At 43.4% G+C, this 24,056-nt stretch overlaps 1 protein-coding gene across 1 annotated transcript in view; it reads left to right on the plus strand.

Annotated features, from left to right (window-relative positions):
- Positions 1 to 4,052: 4,052 nt before the first annotated feature.
- Positions 4,053 to 24,056, plus strand: part of ERICH3 (glutamate-rich 3) — a 39,727-nt gene continuing 19,723 nt past the window's right edge. Inside the window, exons 1-12 of the mRNA XM_010561533.1 lie at positions 4,053 to 4,144; positions 7,578 to 7,671; positions 9,043 to 9,168; positions 9,786 to 9,857; positions 11,675 to 11,803; positions 12,990 to 13,145; positions 14,211 to 14,429; positions 15,098 to 15,278; positions 16,761 to 16,947; positions 19,484 to 19,782; positions 19,890 to 19,994; positions 22,285 to 22,506. Of these exons, the coding sequence (XP_010559835.1) occupies positions 4,053 to 4,144; positions 7,578 to 7,671; positions 9,043 to 9,168; positions 9,786 to 9,857; positions 11,675 to 11,803; positions 12,990 to 13,145; positions 14,211 to 14,429; positions 15,098 to 15,278; positions 16,761 to 16,947; positions 19,484 to 19,782; positions 19,890 to 19,994; positions 22,285 to 22,506 (1,882 nt within the window). The remainder of the gene's footprint in view (positions 4,145 to 7,577; positions 7,672 to 9,042; positions 9,169 to 9,785; positions 9,858 to 11,674; positions 11,804 to 12,989; positions 13,146 to 14,210; positions 14,430 to 15,097; positions 15,279 to 16,760; positions 16,948 to 19,483; positions 19,783 to 19,889; positions 19,995 to 22,284; positions 22,507 to 24,056) is intronic.

Here is a 24,056-nt window from a genome sequence, read left to right on the forward strand (position 1 = left end):
GGGGGGGCGGCAGGGGGCCCTGGGCCGCCGCGCCAACGGGCTGAGCCCTCGGGTGCTCCCGGGGTCCCGCAGCCGCCCGCGGCCCCGCAGCCCGCCTGCCTGGAATAACGAGAGCTGGGTGGCCGCTCCTTGCTTAACGGTCGGGTTTGCCTTTTTAATTCTGTGAGAAGAATGGCCTAGAATGGAGCAGACAACCTGAAAGACCTAAAGGTGCTTCCTTGCACTCCAGCGCGGGCAAAACGTTGGCTTTGGGCGTCAGGTGCGTGCGGCAGCGGGCTGGGAGGAACCGGTGGCCCGGGCGGAGGTGAGCGGTTTGTAACCCAGGTCCGCTCCGGCTCTCGCAGCCCTCTGCCGAGGTGGTTGCTTGGTTCTGGGAACGGGGCAATGGAGTCACAGGGGACGGGGCCACTGACTTCGGGCATTTCCCTTTGTTGTTGTCCGGCTCCACATCTGCCGGTCGCGAGTTTCAGACCATCCAGACTTCCCCAGGCTGACGTGAGTTACAGATACTGAGAGACTGAGTATCTCTGTAGACCTCCATCTCCATGACAGAATTGAAGACACCCTGTTTTAGTGGGCGATGCTCTGAGTAAAGAAATAATGATATAACTTGCTCATGGCCATACAACAAACCAGTAGCGGAACAGGAGTATTTTGGCTCTCATTTCCATGTCTAGTTGTGTTCAGAATTGGAACCTGTAGCATGATTTGATTATTTTAAAACCTTTGAAAAAGTGTTCTGCATGAAAATCTCTTTTATGAAGAAATATATAGAACTCCAAACAAAATACTTAAAACCTTATTCTTGGAAGATTGTTTCCCTCTAGTTACCACATAAGGCACTTTTGGACTCTGGGTGGCGTTTGTTAATTCAGTTTTTGGGAAATGATTATGCTGTGGCTGATTGCATTCACGTCACAGATATTTCAAGGAATACCTCCAGTCTGCATCTGACACAGAAAACTGTGAAAATTGCAGAGCTGTGACTTACAAAGAGCTTGCTGAAGTGGATGGGGAGAGGCTAACACATGTGGGGTTTGCCTCTGCTCCTCGCCCGTTTCCCTTCTGGAAACTCTCAAACAGAGGTAGCCTAGTACAGCAGCCAAATGAGATGTGGGATCACAATTCACTCTGCAAGAGACTGCGGGAGGTCTCTAGTCCAATCTTCTGCTCATAGGGTCAGCCATGGGGTCAGACCAGGTTACATCATCCAGACAGATCCCGAAAACCTCCAAGGGTGGCAACAGCACACCCCTCCACTTCCTGGCCCTCCTCATGAGGAAAACCGTTTTCATTAGACCTGCCTCCACCCCACTTCTTTCAGCTTGTACCCATTGTCCCTTCTCTGGCTCCGTCTTCTCCACAACCCCCAGGCCCTGGCAGGCTGCTGTGGGACCTCGGAGATGCCCCTCCTGAGGCCGTGCCGGCTCCTTCAGCCTCACCTCGCAGGGCGCGTGCTCCGGCTCCACCATCCCGGCGGCCTCTCCTGAACTTGCTCCAGTGCCTCCATGGCTTCTTTGCTCTGGGGCCCAAAACCGGACACAGCAGTGCACATGGCGTCTAACGGGTGCCGAGGAACGGGGACAATTCCTGCCCTCACTCGCCTGCCTGCGCCCCTCTTAATTCCCCCCGGGATGCTGCTGGCCGTCCTCACTGCCTGCCCGGCTCACGTTCAGCTTGTGCCTCCCAGGAGCAGCCAGTCCTTCCCAGCAGAGCTGCTCCCCAGCCTGGCTGTCTCCAGCCTGTGCTGTCGCATGGGGTTATTCCTTCCCAGGTGCAGGACTTTTCGTCCGTCCTTGTTGAACTTCGTAAGGGTGCTGTACCGTGTTCAGGTGCAGTGTTGGGCGAGCCACTGTCTGCCTTCCAGAGCATCATGGCTACCTTTGGGTATGGGCAGACCAAGCTCATTTCTGTCTCCTTATTAGATCTACGGATGCCTTTGAGTGTGGTGACCATCCCCTGGGGCAAAGTATTCATAAAATAAAGTAATTCTCACTGAGTATCTGGGCAAAGAATCCTCAGTGGTTAGACAGAGAGTAAAGAAAGTAGTATGAAGCTTTTGAAACAAAAACCCAGGTGAACGTGACCTGTGTGTCTGTGGGGCAAGACAACCAGGACTGAAGGGGTCCTGCAGATATTTAAGCAGAGATACAACGTGATTTGGAGAGACCGTGGCTTCTCCCTTCCTTGGTTATCACCTGAGTAAAAGTGTACATGTGCTTAAGGTTTTTGTGGGCTTGGAATAAACCGATTAATTACTGTTAAGACTGCAAAACCTCATCAAAATTTCAAGTCATCTGCTGACTTCAGTGAGCTTTGGTTCGTAGTTGCATTCCAGCATGGTTTCTCACAAGTACAGCAGTGGTAGTTGAAATTAGTAAGTGTAGAAGCCGGAGCTGTTCCTCGAGGTGAAGTCCAGAGGTGGTGCAGCCAAGGGTCGGTCAGTGACCCAGCTGGATGGCAGCAACTTCCCGTGGGAGGAGGAGGAACGTGGTCTAAGGCCCGTAGTCGGAAGGGTCAATTTACACGGGTAACAGCCCTGTCTCCTGACAAAGCAAGAGCCTTCTTTTGTGGAGACTGGGGATTGTTTTCCTGGCTTTTCATCTTCTGAATAGATGGCCCTCTTTCTCAGAGGGAGAGGAACCCAAGCGCAGCATAGTCACTGGCTGTACTCGCTTGGCTTAAGCTTGGAGGCACCAAACAAAATAAGCGTTTATGCTGAAGAGTGTAATAAAGGCAGCAGTTATCTTCTGAATGCCTGTACTGGCGAGTAGATGGCAAAAGTCCATTCTCTGTGATGGAATTGTACCGTCTTTTGATTCCTAAGCCCACATGTGCCTGTTAGGCCATTCCCAGCTAGGATTCACAAAGTCCTTACCTTCAGGGTTTAACGCCAAATTCCAGTTCTGCAGAAAACCACTTTGCCACCATCTGCTTACCTCTCTGGAGACCCTGACAGCGGTTTTATTTGGAAGTGGGGTGTACTTCATGGTGGCTGAAGAGTTTCCTCAGGGAGGGAGTGGCAGACGGGTGCCAGATACCTGGGAAATCTCCCGAGAGTAGTCTTTGCTCCCAGATGGAATGTGCTGGGCAGGTCCCCCTGCCTTGTGGGATGTTGAACTCGCTGTTTGTGGTTGACAGCCTGCGGTTAGATTTGTTCTGTCTGAAAGCTAGACAAGCCTTTCTTGTTTATGTCCCCAGCAGAAACAGTGCAAGATCCAGTAGCTTGTTAGAGTGAGGAATGGTCTCCATCACGGGCAGGACTGTTTGTTTGACTGGAGGAGCAATAAACTTGAGCTGTAACATACAACACTGGGGCTGTAATTCCCTGTCACTCTACCAATCAATAACTAAAGCTTTGATGCTCTCTTAGATTATTTCTTTGGTGAGCAGTCACCGATTTAATTGCACTGTAAATTATTAACTGAAGATTTGCTTTGCAAAACTAATGTAGGATGCCCACTGCGACTTTGTCTTGATATCCTTTCAAATGAGTAAGGGTGGTCTTAAAAATCATTGTGATACACAGCACTGGCTCTGAATATAGCGCATTGTTAGAGGCTGTTTTATTCTGTGAAGCAAACAATGAACCCAAATCTGTGTTGCAGCAGTTCTGTTACTGCATCTCTCTGAATCATCCTCTTGTCTGTTTCACCCTTGTCATTTCTAAGCAGCAGTCTGAATTTTATCTCCAGACATGATTTTGTGAGTCAGCAAAGACTGAAAGGAAAGAGCACTTGAGCTGCCGAATGGGGGGGATCATGTGAAGATGCTGTTGGTGCCCTTTTCCCAACGCTGCACGCGTCTGTGCCGTAGTCATCGGTTGGCGCAAGGGAGCACAGGTCTCATCTGAAGGTTAGGCTTGACAATAAGTTGCATGCTTTTGAGGGAAGGGCGCAGATTCCGTTCCGAGGATAAGGTCTCACCCTGGCTGCCCTCAGACTGGAAAGTACGCCTGCACCCCATCTGCTGGCGCACTGAATGAGTCTGATCCTTTAGTGTCAGTGGGATACTCCAGAGGGATTTGGGCCAAGCCCAAGCATGGTACCAATATGGCCCACTCCCAACTAAACTGGCCTAAAATCTGCTGGTGGAGGGTGAACGGGTCAGCTGAAATAAGCAGGAAAACTGGCAGAAGCTCCAGGTGAGCGTAGGCTTGCAGGGCCAGCCCCCGCTTACTGCACGTAACTTAAATCGGAGTTTGAGTCCATGCCCAGGGTATTCTGTGCGGCTGTCTGTGCTGGTTTTCTTGACAACAGAGGCATTCACCTGGGCAGAGAGCTCAGGCTTCCCTTGGCAGTGTGGCTCTGCCAAAGCCCAGTGGATCCAGCTGCAGTCTTTCCAATGGTTTAATGGGTTTTAGTTCAGGCCCAAAACATTTCCTTATTTCTTCCAATACCCTTTTTAACTTTGAATTTAGTTCCGCGTTTTTGTAGGACAAGCCTTTTCATAATTTAAGTAAGAAAATACGTGTACGGAGACTTCTTTGAAACTGAAGTTGTTGCATCACTGTGCTCAGGTGGGAGTTGCATTTTAACTAGTTATATGGTCCATGAAATATTAGATGGAAGGAAGTAAATGAAAAGGAATTGGACTGAGTTTCTCCTCTGTCTCCGTATGCAATTGCTAGGTGATACCATAAGTCAATACTTAGCACAATTGATGTAATCTGGTGGTTTCAAATGTGAATGCAAACAGTGGATTAAAAAAGTAATGTAGAACAGTTGCTATAGTACCAGTGTTTAATCAACATGCATAACAGGGTAAGCTAAATTGTTTGTTAAAGTTTAATTTATTGTTGGTAGGCTACCTGTGAGATTATTGTGAAACCCCAGATAAAATTGCTGTAAATCCATATCTCTCTGTTTTTTTGGATTTCTTTTTTTTTTTTAATTGTTCTTTATTTCCTTGAGTATACTTTTGTGTGTATTGCTAGTTACCTCAGCAATGGACATTTATCTTAAATTATCCCATTGAAAGACTTGTAGTAGAGGTACAGTGGCATTTAAAGCCAAAGGAAACAAAAGAGATCAATCTCTTGTTGTGTAATTAAAACATATCCTGCCTAGAGAGCCCGAAGGTCGGGCTGAACATATTATGCAACATGTATCTGGAGTGTATAAATTTTACAAATGTGAATGGATTTAGAGTATTAAAAACTTAAGCCTACTGTCACTTACTTAGTTATTTGTCCTGTTTTCCAGAGAGTGAAGTGAGATAAGGTTGTGCTAAGAACTATTTAAAAATATATCTGCTAATTACGGATGCTTCAGTTTTTGTGTTCAACTTTCATATCTTAGGTTCAGTTTTTGGAAACTCTGATCTTTGGTAGCTGTGATGATTTAGCTCTGTTGGCTTTCCAGAGATGGGTGGCATTCCTTGGGTAGAGCAGGGGAGGGCCCTGCTTGGGTGGTCTGCATGGTCTGGTTCTCCATGTTTGCTGGTCTATACAGTTTCTCACCAATAAGTAGAAGAGAGATGCAATTTGTTCACTTTGGGTTGTTCAGTGTATGCATTAAAGAGAATCTTTAGTATATTGACTTGGGAACTGGAAAAGACTTGAGAGGTTCTTGCATTTCGTTTTTATTGCTCTGGATACAGAAGAGGACTTGTGCACCCCTACATCAGGGGTCTTTAAAGAAGATTAGCAGAAAGTAGTCTAGCCCAACCGTTCTGCCGCTGAGGCAGTGTAGTCCCATGAGTCTTTTAGACTGAATGACACTTCGTAGTGCTGTAGAGCTGTCGTAGTACCGGCTGGTTGGTCTCTCACAGTGTGGCAGAAGAGATCCGGGTCTTTAGCTTTGACCTGCGCAGGTCAATAGTGAACCGAGTGATGAGTTGTCCAGGGTCTGTGCTTTCCAGCCCAGGAGGGGCTGGGATCTCGAGAGAGAGGCACTGTCTCTCACCACTCAGCTGTCTTCTGATACCCTGCTTTGGGTGAGGACTTGTTCCTGTGCCTCCAGCACAAAGCATACTCTGCACAGAAAGACCGAGGTGGTGAAGAGGTGGCAGCTTGCCAAGTGCCAGAGGAATAGCGTATCGGGATCCACGCAGACAGACGAGTGTGCTTGCTGGCCTGTCATGCAAACTCTTTGGTTTCCTGTGGAGTACGTTTGGTTTTTGTTTAGCTTGAGTAAATCGGTCACATACAGTAGATCTGATGATTTTTGGTAAAATGTCGTAGCTGTATTTAGAGGGGGAAAAAAAGAAATATTCTCATCAATGTAAGCTGCACTTCAGACAAACTGCTGCCATATGGTGACAGCCAGCAAAAACATACTGCAGTAACATATGCTTTCTAGCCTGTAAATACCACAAAAGTAATAAATCTTGTCCTGTACAAGTTTTGTGCAGTTGAATTTACAAATATGTTTGTGGGACAAGCATTCTTGACTGTTTATTTAAATAAATAGTGTAGAGTCACTGCCGCGTTCAAATAAATGGTCCCTGAAACAGACAGCACAGTTCCTAATCTTGCTGTCATGGATTAGTTTTCCCGAGTGGTTTGTGAGTTCTGTTGGTGTAAAGGCCAAATTGAGAACTGTTTTTTGAAACAGGCTTTTTTGTTCATGAACAAATTAGTGGTTGGCCAGACAACATTTTAACAGACACGTAGCTGAATCCCAATTGAGAAAATGGTTCAAAATAGGAAGGAAGTCTTAAGTGTCTTTTTTGACACCTGAAATGGAAGCCACTTAGTTTTCTGTGTAGGTCTTCCAAGTGATGAATTTGATAGGCAGTCCCTCTGATGGTGGGATCATTAAAGAAGAGGGAAGTCCCATAAAGAAATGGATGGAAATGTGGATATTGAAGGAGGCTTTGGCTGAAAACACAAATCAGTAGTCTTCATCAGGACAAAGATTTGCACCCAAGTTAATAATGTGTATGATAACTCTCAAGCCAGTGAAAATACTGTGGAAAGTGTCCTGTCTTAAAAATATGTTTTGGTGCTAGCAGTTTCTGCTAACATAAGTAGACTGAAGAAGGCAATTTTTTTAATGTTAGATATCAGACAATAATGGCCGAGAGCTGGCAATGAAGACCACAGGAAAATTCCTTCTTGTAGGTGAAGTCTGGTCAGTGATGTGCCTGGAGCTGGAGGTTGGACTAGATGGCCTCTGGAGGTGCCTCCCAACCCAAGTTATTCTTACAGGTCTTTGCAAAAGCTGCCAGAAACTCCATTGCTGCCCTGTCTATCATGAGTTAGGAGGTGGCAGAAGGAACTGACCTGCCGAAGGTCAAAGTTTATTGTCTGAGGAGGCTGTTGCGGGAGCTGGTCTTGGAGGAGACCTTCAGGGCTGGGCTCTGTTGGACCCCGTGCCTCGGTGGTGGTACGCCGTTCAATACTGAGCTGCTGTATCTTACATAGAAGTCACTTGTTTCTGATATGAATCTTCTGGAGGCAGTAAGATGTTGCTTTTACATAATCTAATGGGCATTTATCTGACAAAACACTGGACATGATTCATCAAGACAGCATTTTGTGCAGCAAGCTATTGGGTAGGTCTTTGTAAATGAAGCTGTAATAATTTGCCTGTCAAGGGGATTATATGCATCTGTACTGATTTTTATTTCAGATTTCTTGCAACCTACAATAGCCTTACAGACAAACACCTGGTTGGATATTTCAGCAATACCAGGATAAGACGACATCTTCAGAGATCAGGACTGGTGAGATTGAAAAGTTTCCTTTTCTGAGAAAAAAATAAAAGAATTCTTTGGTTTTTTTAATACTGCACAAGTCTAAACACTAATGGTTCTGTTGTTTATTTGTTAGAAGTATGTGTTGTCATTGGTAAGAATTTGACTGGCTAGCCAAACATGTGAAATTTTATTGTGCCAGATCAAAGCCACATGATCACACTGTGACCGAGGGTGGGTTTGTTTAATCAAAGCATCTCCCACTGCATTATTATCTACCGTTGGTCAGCTAGATATTGCAGGGATGCAGAGCTGTGGTGCTTAAGGCTGTGCTACTGGAGTCAGAATGACAAAAAGACAGGTTAAACTAAGTTTGGAGCTTAGCTCCGTGTGCTGAGTGGTTTTGGATGACACTAGCGACAGCTGAGGACATACTGTAGCTGGCACTGAGCACGTTTCAGGACAGCAGGGTCCAAGGGCCACCTGGGGCTATGAAGATGCTGGCATGTGGGCTGCTGGTGGGTGATGATTGCACACTAGAAGTGATGTGCTAACAGTCAATTTGGAGGCCATACTCCATAGAATATCACGCTTATGCTTCCACTGCACCTTCTGTACTGCAGCAGTCATAATGCTTATCTGCGTGAAACTGGGAACAGTGGCTGACATGGATTCATGGTGTATGTAAATACTGGAGAGCCTCAGCTTAGTCCTGAACTTCTGCTCAGTAATGCAGTTTCAGTAAGTTATTACACATGGCACTGTATTACTGCACAATTACGGTGATGTGAGAACATTTGTCAATCTGTTTGTATTTCACATCCAGGCAGAAGAAGATATTTCATGGAGAGGTTTTGATAAATTTGGAATGTTTTTATGTTTTTGCTCCATATTTCTTTTTGCTCATTGGAGTTTGCCTCTGCAAAATCTTTCAGTTTGGAAACATACAGAATCGTATTGATTCTCCTAGGTTTGTAAAACCGTGAAATCTAAGCATCTTTGGCTCTAAAGGAAAACTGAAGGATTGGTAAAGGTGAATGTGGTGAACATTTTTAAAACTACTTATGCACTCCTAGATGTGACTCTGTTTAGCACAGGAAGGCAAGTATTTAATTTCTCTCCACTGACTTGGGCAGTGGCCCATGAAGAGTAAGGCTGATCCCTCAGCTGTTAGGAAATGTGATTGCTGCTCTGCTGCTCTTTTCATTTGGCTGATGGAGTCCATGGGGTCAAAGAAACTACAATTCTCTGCTGGGATGGTGAGTTCCAGCACAATGGCAGAAGCAGAGGTGGTACCTAACTGGGAAGAGAAAGAAGTCTTTCTGGGAAATTGCACTCTCTTTAAAAACATACTTTATTCTGTCATCTCCTTTTTACTTACATTGTATTTGTTTACGGCAGATCTCAAGGAGTGGAAGAATAATATCTGAGAAAGAATACCGGCTAAATGCTATGAGGAGGGATCACCAGAGATATGTCCAGGAGTGCCTGGCTCATGCCATATTTCATAAGGTCCTTGACATGGAGGTATGTGTTTACTAGTGATGTGTAAGCCTTTTCAGATACTTCCCTACTGATGGCCAGTGGCTGTTAACTCATACTGGACTGTTTTCCATAGCTGTGCCCTCGTGCTCCACTGAAAGGCTCTCTCCAGCTGGGAAAAAGGACAATCTTTGTGCTTGATGTCCCCCATATGAAATCTCCATTGGCCTCTGGTTGTTAAACCATACTGTCATTAAAACATACACTGTCCCGGCTCACGTACTGATCTTTGGCAGTCATCAGATTATGGGATGATATTCATAGGACCAGTTTGCTTAAAAAAAAAATCTAATCAAAACAAAATAGTTTGAACATGGTTATATATCTTATCTGAGTACAAAATTTGGGCACATTCGTGTTACATATCAAGAATGGAGTTGGTCCCTGCAACTTTACAAATGCTCAGTTGTTCCCTTGCCAATGTTAATATACACAGGTGTAATGCAAGTGGATTGAATCAACAGTAGTTTTATGATAGGGCTCAATGAGAGTAATGACCAAGGAGCAGGCAAGTGATAAGCAGAACAGAAGCAAGTGTTCTTACATTCATTGACATCTCATAATGTCCATTAATGAGATTTCTCTTTGTCTTACATTGATAGCGTCATCATCAGCTGGAAATAAAAAGGAAACTTGAAAATTCTGTGAGGAAGGAGAGGGTGCAGAAAATCAAGGTAAGGCTTGAGTGCTACTGAGTACTGATGGGACGTGGCAGTTTTGCCCTGTGTTAAGTAGCAGCCGTGAGTCAGGCCAGAGATTCATTGAGCTAAGTGTTCTGTCTCTGATGTTTATGGAAAAAGTACAAGAAACAGGCAAGTAGAGGATGATCCTGCCCCAGGTTACGTCTCCTTCTTCCTCTATCCAGCAGTTGAGGAACTTCCTTTCATGCACCTAATTCCTTTTGAATCTACTTACTATTTTGGCTCTGCAGTGTTCTTGGTTGTGGAATTTAATTATGAGTTGTATGAAATGGTGCTTCTTGCATTTCTGCACAATAATTAATGTGTCTGCTCTCTGATAATTCTGTTTGATGCTCTGTTGTTCTTGTTTTGAAAAAAGTTAATAATTGTTCTCCTTTTCCAAGGAATTTGTGATTTTATATACCTTTTTCATATTCCTTCTCAGTTTTCCAAGTTGAAGACCCTCTGTCTATTGAATCTTTCATACATGAGCCATTCCAGGCTTCTCATTACTGTTGCCATTTTGTTACCTTTTCTACTTCTACTATTTCTGTTTTGAAATGGGGAACCAGAACAGGATGAATAATTCAAGATATGTGTTGCAGTTCTGCTCCTAGTAATTCTAGACACTATCTGCTTTTGACTGCTGCTGAGCCCTGAGCTCACATTTTCAGTCATTGGCCTCTCCACATGATATTTAGCAGAACCAGCATGTAAGTAATGAAAAGAGGTTTCAGAAATCTTCACTTTGGTGTCATGTAGGTAGAGCTTGATTCTGTAGTTATTGGTCATGGAAATCCCACAGAAGTCAGTGGTTCTTCTCCCCCTGAAGTCACTTGGACTCATATGGGAAAAGTTGTTCTCGTTTTGGCTGAAATATACTCAAATTCTTATTTCTTTATTAGGACCCTGCATACATTGAGAAGAATGCATTGAGAAGCTAACTGCTTCTTTAAGCAGTTGAAAAACAATGTCAAATATTTTTAATTTTAAATAACACATGTATGAGCAATTCATCAGGTAAAGAAAGGAGGAGCTTTTACTGAAAAACACTGATCACTATGGTAATTGCAAAGGCATTGTTTGCTGACTGAGCTCCTGCTGGTAGAAAGTCACCACAGTGGAAGCAGCGATTAAGGCACCCTGTCAAGGGATTCTGGACTTGGATAATTTTGGAACATAAGCCAAAACAGCTTCCTTCAGTGAGAAGCGTAAGGGAGACGCCTGCAGATATGTGATCTGTATCTTTGCTGTGATGCCACACTGGGACACAGGAACCTGGCTGGAATTAGCAGTGTAATTTAATTCTCACCTCAAACATTCAGTGAATTCGGCTGAGTAGCTAATGTAAAAGGAAAGGAGAAAGACAGATGACTGAGCAAGGGAGGGTGAAAGACAGAGCTGTCTATTTCCAGAAGGGTGGTCAGCCCAAAGTGGAGCTTTTGAGAAGAAAAGGTAGGGAGGGGCAGCAGTCAGAGCAAGGAAGTGGCAGATGCACTCAAATTTAAAAAAGGAAGAGACCTTCAACCAAACCAAGAATTGGGAGATGCACAGGAACAGGCAGATGAATTGAATTTGGGGGGATCAGCAGCTGGAGAAGGCTGCAGGGAAATGAATCAGAGGTGGGAATAAGTCTTTTCCCTCATCCCTCGTTCTCTCTGTCATTTCCTTTCCTTTCTTAACCAGGTGTTGCATTGGGTCTAGGCAAGCTGGTCATCATAGCTGTCCAATGAAAGACAGACGGAAGGCAAGCTCAGACATTGCTGTTAGCATATTTAGTACCTCAGAGACGTACATTTCTATTCTTTTAGGTGGAACAATCCAGAAGATCAGTGGAAGGTGCTAGCCCTATGCGCCCCCCCCATCCACCACTTGGTCCAAGAAATCGTTATGGGCTCCATCCTTTAGTGGCTGGGGAACCAGCTAGTCACTCACAACTGGTGAGTTTCGCCACATGCTATAATGGGAGCACATACAGCTGAAAGCGTGCACATGTGTCTATGACATCTGTGCTTAGTCTAGAGTATTGACTGCCCTGATTGTTCCAGATTAGGGCCTCATCCTTCATCACTTGAAGCTGATTTCCCATTTGCAAGATTGTGTGATTGAAGAGGAGTCTTGAGAAGCCAATGTTGCAGGAATGGCACATCAGAACCTAGAAAAAAATAGCTTTGCTTTGTGATAAATCTGCTTTAGTCTTTCCCTTTTACCTGCCTTGTCACCCAAGGTTAGGCTGATATCAGTACATTAAGTATTGTCAGTGAAAACTGTGGCTGTAGGCAAGTTTACACATTGTAAAATCCTGAAAGCAATGGAGGTCTTTTAGAAAAGAGAGTTGAAGGGGTGCAGTAAGACTAAAGCTCATTCCAGAAGGCCGTGCTTTGGAGCTCTGGCTCAGAAGCTTCTTACTCTCTGTTAACAGGCAGAGAAGGAATGTTAATACACTCTTGAAATAGAATGATAACTGAAGTCTACGGTCAAAGGTCAAATATATAGTTCAGGTTTAACTGGTTCTCCATTTCATTAATGATAATTGATGCAGACTGAAGAGAGACTTTCAGTCCTGAATGACCTTTTCCTCTCCATCCCGTACAGAGGGCACCTGGACCTGTAGTCGATTATAGTGGTGGACATCCTTCTCATCAACACCGATCCAAGGAGACTGCCTTTTCTAAGATGGTGAGTTAACTCAGTTAAACAGGTTTTTTAGGTTTTAACATTTTAACTTGGTATTCTGATGGGTATACAAGGGAAAGATGAACTAAGAATGTCAGAAAAATGCTGAGTATTGAACAAAAATAGGCATGCTTTTGTCTTGCATCCTCTCAGTGTCCATGTGCTGAACTCACCAAAACACAACACAATGCTACAGTTCTGTGAGTTCATTATATTTACTTCAAGGCTGCACTGTGAAGAGGCAGTAGCAAAACCTGTATTTATGGCCAAGAGTTATTTTGGATGCTCCAGTTTTTGGATGCTCAATTAGAGATGCCTAAAGGGAGGCAGAGGTACCAGAATCACTCATCAATTCCAAATATCTTGATCAGTGCTATTTTTTGTTGATGCTGCTCTGCACTGGAAACTATACGCTGAGATTTTGTAGCTGTTTTCTTTTTCCTTTTCTAGACTTCCTGGCGACCAAATACAGCTCCAGGAAATATGCAGCACCCACTTCGCCTCCAACCGCTTCGGAGCTGTGCTGCAGTGGGGTCTGTACCAAAGGCTTCCAGCTCTAAACAAAAGTGCCACACACTTGAACATGATCAGCAGTTTGCCAGTGGGGTGAGGCCATAGTTCATTCTGAAAATAATATAATTTTAGGGACAGCTTTATAATACTGCTTTCGTGCAGTAGTTCCCAGAACTGCATACTGCAGGCCACATGCTTTCCAAATTGTCATTAGCTTTTACTTAAACTCTCCTTTTTAACCTCTTCTTAATTTTCAAAACATTGTCTTACTGGTCTAATGCCCGGTTCTTGATCACAGCCAGGAAAAATGTGGTGACTTATCTTTTATAGTATAAAATCTCTCTGCATGCAAAATTTTCTCTCTCTATATAGATTTTCTGTTATGTAGAAAGGGAGGCAGCCACCTGGTTAACACCAATAACTCAGGAATATTTTCACGCAGTCTTACAAGTTTTCATCTTCATCTACAGCTGCAAAGTCATGATCCTTTCTCCAAGAATTTGCTGGCACTATCTATGTCTGCTCAAATTACGGGTGATTTAAATGGTTTCTTTAATGCTCATTACTGACAAAACAGCTAAATCGGTCATAGATGATGAAGACATGATGCAGAGCTCAGATCCAGAGCATGCAACTTTTGCAGCATTTATTCTCTAGAGATGTCTTGCTTTTCAGGGCCCTAGTTCTCCGTTTGCATTTCATCCTGAAGGAGGAGTAAACCTCCACTACAAATGGGAACAAAGCATTTTGAACCACATTTTGTATAACTGATGCCAAATGATGTTACCGTTGGAAGATTCTGGCTGCTTTGGAATTTGCTTGCCAGCTGAGAGAACGCAGCAGTGCTGTGGGGTTGTGCAATATTCTGTCTGCTTGTGATCAGAACCCTGCGTGGTTACAAGTAGTACATGGTTTACAATGTTGTATAATCTATGAGGGTGACATTTCCAAGGAATCTGCCCGTTGCTTTGCAAATTAAAAGAAACGGTTTTAGCACAGAAATGTTTTCATGAACAAAATTGCAAGCACCAAGTTAAGGAATTGTTCTAGAAGTATGTGTGTTGCTAAATGTAAAGAGCAGTGAAACCATGGTTAGTTCAGTATGCTTGGTAGCTATTTTTGCATAACCTATTTAACCTGGTTAAAATGTTTTTGCAGGGGGAGAAGAGTGGGTTAAGACTTATGAATTCAATGGAATATGTGACTGGTACATCCCCATATCAGCTCCCCGTCATTAACAATTATGTGATACCAGTGCCACCTCCCCCCCTGCAAAAAGGAGACAAGAGCATAACTGCGGTGAGAAATGGGGTGCACAGAGGCAGGCGGTATCATCCCACCACTGCACCAAATGACGTAGAGCAACTTTTAACAAAGGTAAGTTATCTCTGTGTACTTCTCTGTTTATGTATAGGTATGTTACCTTCCTCATTGGTGTATTTGCCTAATGCTGAAAGATGTGTATACCTAGTTTGCATAAAGATTCACTGAATTTTTAAAAGAAAGAAAATTTACAACTATTAAAATATATAACTGCCACCCATCTCTCTATATAGTAAACTAAAACATTTGGTGTTTTTCATCAGTTGGGGGGAAAAAAGGTGCTTGAACAAAAAAAACATAGCACTCTTACTTAAAGCCTTCCATCTTAGCCAATCTGATCCTATCTCTGACTATATCTAGTACCAGAACTTCAGAGGGATATATGAAATGCCTTTAGTGTATGGAAACTTGATCTGTTACACTGTATCTCCAGCCAGTTTTGACTCCTGTAAAGGAAATTGTAGGAACCCAGGATTGGGAGGGACAATATGGGTCATTAGACCTCATCCCTCCAATTTTGGGCAGTTCAATGCAATGGATTTTCAGTCTGAAATATTTTCCTGCCATTCTGCACATTACAAAACACTTTCCAATTGAAGCAGCTCAAGGCCTATCTTAAAAGATTGGAAGCCTCAAGTGTATGCCGCACGTACATGATCTTTGTGTTCACCTTTTGTAAGAGTTGGAAGCTGAATGCACTTTTTGTGTATTTCCTGCTGCAGAATTCTGGAGGATTCCCTAAGCCCTCGTTACGCAGCAATGTGTTTGTTACCATGGTCTTCCTAGGAAAAAGTGTGCATTTATCTCACGATGATGCTGATTACAGAGACGAAATCAAAGTCTATCAGCAGCATTGTGGAGGAGAAAACCTTTGTGTCTACAAAGGCAAGCTACTGGAAGGAGGTAAGGATAAAGAGTCAAAGAGTTCATATTGATTCTGGCAACATCTTTTTTTATTGGCTAAAATGTCAATGTGGTATCAAAATGATTTCAGCTGAACTCAGTCAAGATACGTGTGCATTCAGGGATTTTTATACCATCTGCCTCCCCACTAAATCTGGATCTACTGTTTCATGATTGAAAGCGAGGTTACAATTTTGCAAATTATGGTAGAATGAATTTAGAGAACTGATTTAACAAAATGGTGTAGCTTAGATTAATTTTGTGTAGAGATGTATGGTTAATAAAGTAGTTGTAGCAGTAAACTGTCCTTAAATAGGGGTTATCTGTTTCTGACTTGGTATAATACATCAGTGCATGTTGCTTATTATTCCAGAAGGAAAAGTACGTAGTGGGGGCTCAATTCGCATCTCTTTTACATGAGTGCGATTCCATCACACCAGGAAAAGGTGAATTGTGTTCTGGGAAACTGGGAAGAGGGAATGGCTGGGAGATTTTCACTTACGAGGAGGAGTTATTCCACAGATTATACCCCTCATTCCAGCTCACAGAACCCCCTGGTTTGCATTTGCATTTTCACTGGATATGGGAAGATGGTGCAGAGATCCCTGCACTTCAGCCTGACCCCTGAGGTTACGGGTGCACCGCAGTGTGCCTGCACATCTGGTTAGCTGTGTCCCAGCTGTGCAGAAGGTGTCCTTTGTGTGTGCTCCTGTTGTCCGGAGCCCCATTCACACTTACCAGGGAACCCGCTGGAGTGCAGCGTGGCTTCCTCCCCGCTGGTGTGTGCTCAGTTTACTTTGGAAGGATGCTGTGACTTGTGGGTGAAGGGAGCGCAACCCAGTCCCACCCGGCACGGAGCTGGGTAGCAGCCTCAGTGCCCTTAAGGCCTGGATACCGAACTGTGCCCTTGCAGAGTAGTCTGAAATGGCTCCAGAAACAGCATCTTTCAGCTGCTCAGTGTTCTGTGAGTACGACCGTATTAGTGCAGGCCCAGCACCACTAATAGTGCAGCTGTACTGATTGGAGCCTGGTCTCACTCTGCGAGGTGCTGCACTGAGGAACGTGCGCATTACACTGCAGGAGCTCTGACATACTGCCGTACTGCACCGTGTAGATGCACACCAGGAATCCTGAGCTTTCTGTGCATCATGTACACTCCTACAAGGCAAGCGGCAGAGTTAATTTTTTTGAGGCAGGAGGCTCTGGTTTCTGTTCTGCTGTAGCAGGGAGCGGCCAAACTGACGATGTGTTAGCTTGTCACAGGGGTGTCCAGCTTGGTACTCCTGGGTCAGGAAGAGACAAGGCTGTTGTGTGGGGAGGAGGTAGAGTTTTACCAGCTAATTAATACAGCCGAGAACAAAGTACCTGACCTCAGAGGGCTGGGTGCTTTGGTGGTGATGCAGAGGAGATACAACAATTGCAACAGGCTGACAGTAAAGCATAACCACCTTCTTTGAACCCTTTCCTTTCTTGTGATTACAGAGACCTTTCAGTTTGTCTCAAAGAGGCACCGTGGTTTCCCATTCAGCCTCACCTTTTTTCTGAATGGGATGCAAGTGGACAGGTTGAGCTGTTGCTGTGAGTACAAACATCAGAAGCGTTCCAGGCTGGGAGGCAGACATGGATACTTCAGGTTTCTCAATGTGGAGGGAGCATCTCCTTGCTACAGGTATGGAGATGAATACATGTTGCTCACAAGGATTTAGCAGCCCAGTCATTAGACAGTTTATCCCTTGTTTCCTCTTTTTCAATCTTTCCGGCACCCCACAGCTCTGTAGAGCCCGGTCTGTTTCTCAGCACCCCTTGAAATGTGCAGAACTGAGCTCATCCTTCAGGGTCCCACATCCAAGGATGCCATCAAAGTCAGCTACTTTTGTGCTGCCTCTTCAGTCACTCTGTGGCGTACGCACAGCAATGGACAATGTTTGCCCTGGATCTGTCAGCTTGTCAGGAGGCAGTCAGCACTTCCTCAGCAGTCGAGTATGGAGGAATAGGAGTGGGGTGGTATACATATGCCACTTGCATGTTTCTGGTGGAAGTGATAGTGAAATAAATATCAAGAATGCTGCTTGGTTAACTGTAGTTTTCAGAGTTTTCTTTGTGATTGTGAGAATAAGATAATTTATTTTTAAACAGCTCTGCCTCTAAGGTGGGGTTCTGCTGTAATACCCCTGGCTGCAGAATAAGACAGTACTGAATGTTAGCCATGCTTCAGAAAGCAAATCCATGCAGAAGATTCTCAGGTTTGGGCAAAAGTCAATGTTGTGAGCAACAGCTGTGGTTTTGCCAAGAAGCTTTAGTTTTAATAAAATTTTCCTTTTGTGTGAGTGTTAAGTCATGCCAGACAAGTAAACTTCTGCACACATGGATAATTTTAAAACTTTATGTTCTTTTCTTAAGTAATTTTTAAAAGAGCGGCAAGCAGTTGGAAGAAGAGAACCTCCACAGAGCTGTGCTCTATTTTTTCAGATAAGGAAGGACCAAATTCTAAGGAAGAAAATTCTACTTTTGTACCATATTTTTCCTACTCCAATCTAACATTGAACATGATTTATGTAAACGTATTACTTAGTATGTTTAAAGTAGTGTAAAACTTCTGAATTCAGAATGGATATAGTGGCTATAGAGTTTAGGAAATGCCCAAATCTCAGCTTTTGTGTGATTTCTAAAAAGATTTGAAGTGCATTTTCTGAATTATTATAGTCTCCAGATATTGGTTAATTTCTTCCTGAGTCATCCCCAATTTCTGTCCCCCTTGCCCTCTTATTATTAGTGATATCTCTGTTTTCCTGTCTCTTGTCAGTCCAGCCAACCTTATCTGGTGACTAAAAAACATTTCCATTAACCAGATTCTCCCCATAAATGACAACTATTTTCACATCTCCTTCAGGTCAAACGCAGTCATATTTGTTTTCCGCTTTGAGTATGACACCACATCCACAGATTAAATACCCACTCTGATTCTCAGTAGAGATCCCAGTTGATTTTCCCTGTTGGGTTAAGGCTATTGGTTCACAAAGAGGTGATGCCACGGTGATTTCTACAACAATGCTGTGATCCTTGCACCAAGAGTTTTCTGCTGGCCTGGGTCCAGCATTTCTGTACAGTAGAAGTGCTTCAATTATCTCAAAGGTCCCTGGAAAAAATACCAGGAACAAGTAATTAAAAGGTAGGACTGTTTTCAGAAATTGTCACATTTACATTTTATGCCTGCAAAATCGAAAGATTTCTAGACTGAATGACGTAGGATATTTCACAGTAGTTTGTAAACAGCTGGAATGTGAGGGGAGTTGCAATCAAGCCTTACATAAAAAAAGCAGTTTTGGGGGAGGAAAAGATTTTAAGACATAGTTGTCTGTAAAGAAAATATGGTTTTCCAGAGAGACTTGTGATTAGCTAAAGTGAAAGTTCCAGTTTCAGTTTCATCCTGTGCTTGCCGATTTGAATCAACGTACTACGTACAGCATAATGTCCTGACACTCATGGGTGGTGTAGGGTGGCTTTTCATGTCTGCGGTTAATGTTAAATCAGGATTAGGAACTCTAGTTTCTTATATGAGCCTCCTAACCACAAGATAGAGAGGCTGTCACTCCATTTTACACAAGAGGAGCAGTCTCAACAAGTCATTCAAAATGCTTTGTTTTCCAACTGTTTGGGTTTCTGTTAGGTAGGAAAAACAAACAGAAACTGAAAATAATTCAATTTCAATCTCCCTCTTACCCTGCAGTTACTAGACACAACAGACAAATTAAAAAAAAAAAAAAAGTCTTACCCACAAAACTTGAGATATCACTTTGCTGTGTGTTACAGCAGGATCTGGATGCAGCACACATCTGACTTGGAGCTTGTCTGCCTTTCTCAGTGGTTAAGTCTTCACAGATCATGCTTGGTGTAGCTTGAAATTAATGGGCACTTATGATAATTTTTATTTTAATCTGTTTATACTTCAATTGTCACCTTTAAGTGTGGACAGCGTTACTCTCCTTCAAGGAAGAACTGCATCTGTGTTAGTGGAGCTCTTGAGGATTTCAGGGTGCTTCTCCAAGTGAGTCATTATCAGTAACCTTGTCTGAGTGGCAATGCAGAGGCAGATAGGTACCTGGTTTCACTGCTGATAATGAGCGGAATAGCTTGCTATGTCTGCTGCCCTTCCATTGTTCACAGAAAGAAAAACGTGGTACTTTCCAATTCTTGTTATTTTATAGGTGCATTATTGCAATGGGTCTGGACAAAAAGCCATCCCCTCCCAAGAGAAAGATAGAGGAGGACCATGAGGAAAAGCATGTGGGTTCCTGGGGAGATGGAGTGCGCAGTGAGCCAAGTAAAAGCAGTGTTGAGCAGAAACCAAGAAAAGATTCAGTGTTAGTCATCTTACCAGGTCACGAAGCAAGTGTGGAAGCTGTTGAGGACAAAGTGGAGACCGGACAGGAATACAGAAAAGAAGAAAGGAAAAAACTATCTGATCGTGAGAGTGAAGATAGTCAGGAAGACACCGGGAAAAATGGTATAGTATTCCATAACACAAGCAGGGGATGAAAAATGGGAGAGGATGATTCTGGAGAAGGTACGGGATTGTGGGCCTCCCACTTCATCTGGGGCATCCTCTCTTAGGACACCTCATCTGTGAGAAATGTGGTGATGCCTGTGACTGGGCAATAAAATTAGTGGGGCTCCTTTCAGCCAAGCAACAGGATGAGAGGGTTTTGCAAGAGCCAAGTAAGTGAGTAAGAAAGGTCTGAGAGGCTGAAACAGGAGCCTGAGGTAGGTGGGAAGGCAGGAGGAAAGTGGGGCACAGTGAAGGACGAAGGAGAATGGCAGCAGGTGGAGGAGAAGTAGAGCAGAAGGAAGAAATGGGACTGGGTGTGGGTAGGGAGACAGTGAGCTCCTAAGGGAGACAGGAGGTCAGCATCAGGTGAATGGAGAGAAGATGGTGGACATAGGGGCAGGAGGTGGAAAAGCCTCCTGCTGCCCGATTCGAGATGGATGGGAGGGAGGGATGAACTGTGGAGGGGAGGAGGCCAAATGCTGGGTGCAGAAGGGGAGGGAAGGTGCAAGCAGCAAAATGTCAGCAAGATTCAGCACCAGCGGAAGTATTTTGGTCTTTTCTCCTGTCTGTTGCTAGTGGGAGTGCAATGCTTTGTTCATCTAAGGCTCTTTCCAGTCTCTTCTCCACCACTCTGCCCCAGGCACTGCTTACCCGACAGCTGCCCAAACCTCCAGTTTTTTCGCTTGTCTGAGTGTTCATTCCCTCTGCTCCAGGTCTACCAGCTCACCTTTCTTGCCTTCTCTGCTCCAACCCCACTGGGGCTATTGTCCTTTCCCATTACCAAATGCTCCCATTGCCTGGTGTAGCTAGCTGACCTTGCCCCTTTTGCTTTAAATCTTGTTTCTGTTGACAGAGATTTAAAAAGAAAGACCAGAGACAGGCTGCCCTTGCTGAAAGTTTGCTCAGGGCTGTTTCTTGTGGCAGGCAAATATAATATTTGTGGTATAAAAATGATGCGTGGCAGCTCCAACTGCGTGCTCAGAATGTGCCGTTTCCCCAGTGCCACCTAAGGCCAGTCCCTGTTGCCATCAGGATGCTTACACCTCTGCCTGCCCCTACGGGAAGAGGCGGTGAGGTCAGCCTGTGCCTTTACTCACTCCTTATTATAAAGTCTTCTTCAGAATAAGTCAAGTTTAGAGAGGGATTTTAATTCCTACTTCCTATTTCTATTTTTACTTTCATAATTCTGCAGTGCTACTGCTCAGCTTCCTCATTAGTCCCTGTGGATGTGTGTTTGTCATTAATCAAGCCTTTTTCCTTCAGGAGGTGGGCACCTTTCTGACAGTTACCTAAGGAGGCCTCACTTCCAACAATGCAGTTGGAATCTCAATTGGTTTTTAATACAGAAAATACATCTCCTTATTCCCTTAATTCTCATTGTCTGGGTAATTGTTTATTTGCCTAATTGGTTGTGCATCAGATACGCTTCATTTCTGTCCTTGGCATTCTGTCACTTCAGTACTTTAAAAGTACTGATGGAAAGAAAAAGAGGTGAGCAATAAAATCTGAAAGGTGAGAAATTATGGCCATGAGGGACAGCTGGTGTGTCAGCAGTGACAGCTCTCCTTCACAGTTTAGGTTTTTTGCCTCTGCTGCATGCACAGTGAGCTAGTGGTAGCAGTGGAATTACAGAATTTTAAATGGCAACCACTGACATCACTGTGCATGCTGGTGCCTGGGATTTTAAATAGTGCAGCCTTGGCTGGAAAGGGAAGGATTCTTTAATGCATATGCATGAAGACAGTCTTTACCTATAGATCTGAGCAAAGTTATCTATCAAATGTTACAACTTGTCAGGCTAGTAGCCTGGGATGAAATCCCAACCACGTTGATGTAAAAATGGTAATTCTGCCGTAAGCTTCATTTGTACTAGGATTTCACCTGGGACCTGAAGGAGCATATTAGAACAGTGCAATAACAGAATGTACCTCTGCAGCACCCTTTGGCTGGATTTAATTAATTCCTTTAGTTTGTAAGCCACTTCTTTGCTAATTAGCCATGTCAATCCACATTTATCTTACTTTGCACTACAATATATTACCTTTCTCCAGCTTTCTCTATTGCTTGTATTTTTTTTCATCACAAGAAGTTTTTCTCCTGTAATAAGAGACTGTCTTGCATTTTATTTTTGAGTTTGCCCAGGTCTTAATTTTTCTAGTCCTTTCAGTGACTAATGATTTTGTTTGTTTTGTTTTTAATGTATTAATCATACTTGATGCATCATTCAGTACCTTTACGGCATTTTTGCTACTCTGTCTATGAAGAACATGATGCTTTTTTATAATACTGTGCTCTTATGATTCCTATCTGTGGTTTTAGATTCTCCCATGGCTTTAAAAAGACTGAGCAAATGCAAAGGCAAAAGGAGATTAATGAAGTTAACCTCTGTCTACTTAAAAAGAACTTTTATTAGTTGTGAAATTCCATTTCCTGTCTCATGGTATGATGCTTTTATTTTAGAGTATGATGAAGATTTTGAAGCAGATGAAGAAGTTCATGAAGAGGGACAGACTGGTGATCAAATGAATGGAATGTCAAAGTCATCCTCAGATGATAAAAAACATAATTTAGGCTATGAAAAGGAGAGTAAAACCTCATCACCGAAGGCACTGCAGGCCTCTGACGGTGAGAAAGATGAAAGTGATGGATATTCTGACAGTGACTCCGAGGATGATAAACAAGGTTAGTTTTTTTCATGAGGCTTACGGAAGTTGACTCGATGCGTGTTTTACATTTTTTGCGTGTCCAGTACGTATGTTGTGTCTGCATAGGGAAAAACTATGCAATCTCTACTGAATTGGTAAAAGATAGCTACTTCATCTGTTACTAATTCTACCATCCATCACTGAAATACAGCTAAACCCACTGGCAGTGTAAGTGTGTGCCAGCTCACAGCAGACTTTGCTGAACTATTTAGTTGCAGAAATGGAGATGGAGCCAGTCAGCAAATTAGCTCTAAATACTTGGGCAGATCAGCACTTCATGGCAGTGGTCACTGACATCTGAGAAGCTATGACCGCTTACACCTGCTGAGGATATGCACTTTTATCTGAGAAGTCACCAGGAAACCTCACATACCACCTTGTATTTTAGAAGTGCTATCTTTAATGGCCCTGAATAATCAGAACCTCAGCTTTGTCCTCTGGTACATCACTGACACTGTCCTGGCTCAGGGAGGAAACGCCATCAGTTCAGCTGTCCCTTCTACCTGCAGCGCTTAGGCAGTTTGTGAGGGTCCTCGTTCATGTCTGGCTGTGAATGAGTAAGGGTCGGAGACAGTAAGTTAGTCTGTGATTCTTGATCCAAATATAGGTATAAAACTGTGCAGTGAAGTGTCCAAGGCCATTATTATTATTAATTCAGAAAGATTAAACTGTTCTGGAGTAAATTTCTGTAGAATAAGTGGTGTTTTCTGTCATTCATGTTTTTGGATCAGCACTTTTAACATCTAGTGTATTAACTGTTGGCCTTCATGCAGTCCAAGCTGTGTATCTTCATAAATAATCCCACAGAAAACTTGCAGGCAATTTCTCATTTATTAGATGACCAACAGAATTCCTTTCACCACATGGTGAATAAGGCAGAAGTGAACTGCCTCTTCCCTGTGGCAGTGTTTTATTTCTCTCTAACATTTCTCCTCTATGGCTTTGTTAGATCCTGAACTGACTTACGTGCCTCTTGCTTGTCATAGTGTACCAAGATTTCTCCATTTACTGCTGTTTTAAAATTAATTACTTTATATTCCTTACATTTGGCAGTCCTATGTGCAAACTGTTTCTCAAGTTAAATGGAAACATTACTTTCACATTTGTATTTCTAGGTGAATTAAGCAAAGGTAATACAGCTGCTTGTGAAAAGGTTGCAGCTGCAAGAAAGATCCAGTCTTTTTATAGAAAGTATAAAATCCACCAGAAACTCAAACCAGGTTTGAAACATCCTTGCTTATAAAATCATTGCAGTGATCAAAAAGAATCTTAATTTTTGTTTTCTCATGATAATCAGAAATAGCTTGTGATTCATGAATAATCAGTAGAATTAAGCATTCTTTTCTGCTTGTTAGTGTATGGCATTACGAACTTTTTTGTGACTTTAATCAGCTGCTTCTCAAGCTCTAGCAGTATGTGATGATCAACTGAAAGTGTGTGGATGCATAGATGTGTGTAGGTGGAAAGGAACAGGTAACTGTAAGGGCCTTTCATGGCTACCCATACATTAAGACCTTTTCTAAGGGC

This window comes from Haliaeetus leucocephalus, unplaced genomic scaffold, assembly GCF_000737465.1.
Source record: "Haliaeetus leucocephalus isolate CR32 unplaced genomic scaffold, Haliaeetus_leucocephalus-4.0 Scaffold147, whole genome shotgun sequence".
Classification (NCBI taxonomy): Eukaryota; Metazoa; Chordata; class Aves; order Accipitriformes; family Accipitridae; genus Haliaeetus; species Haliaeetus leucocephalus.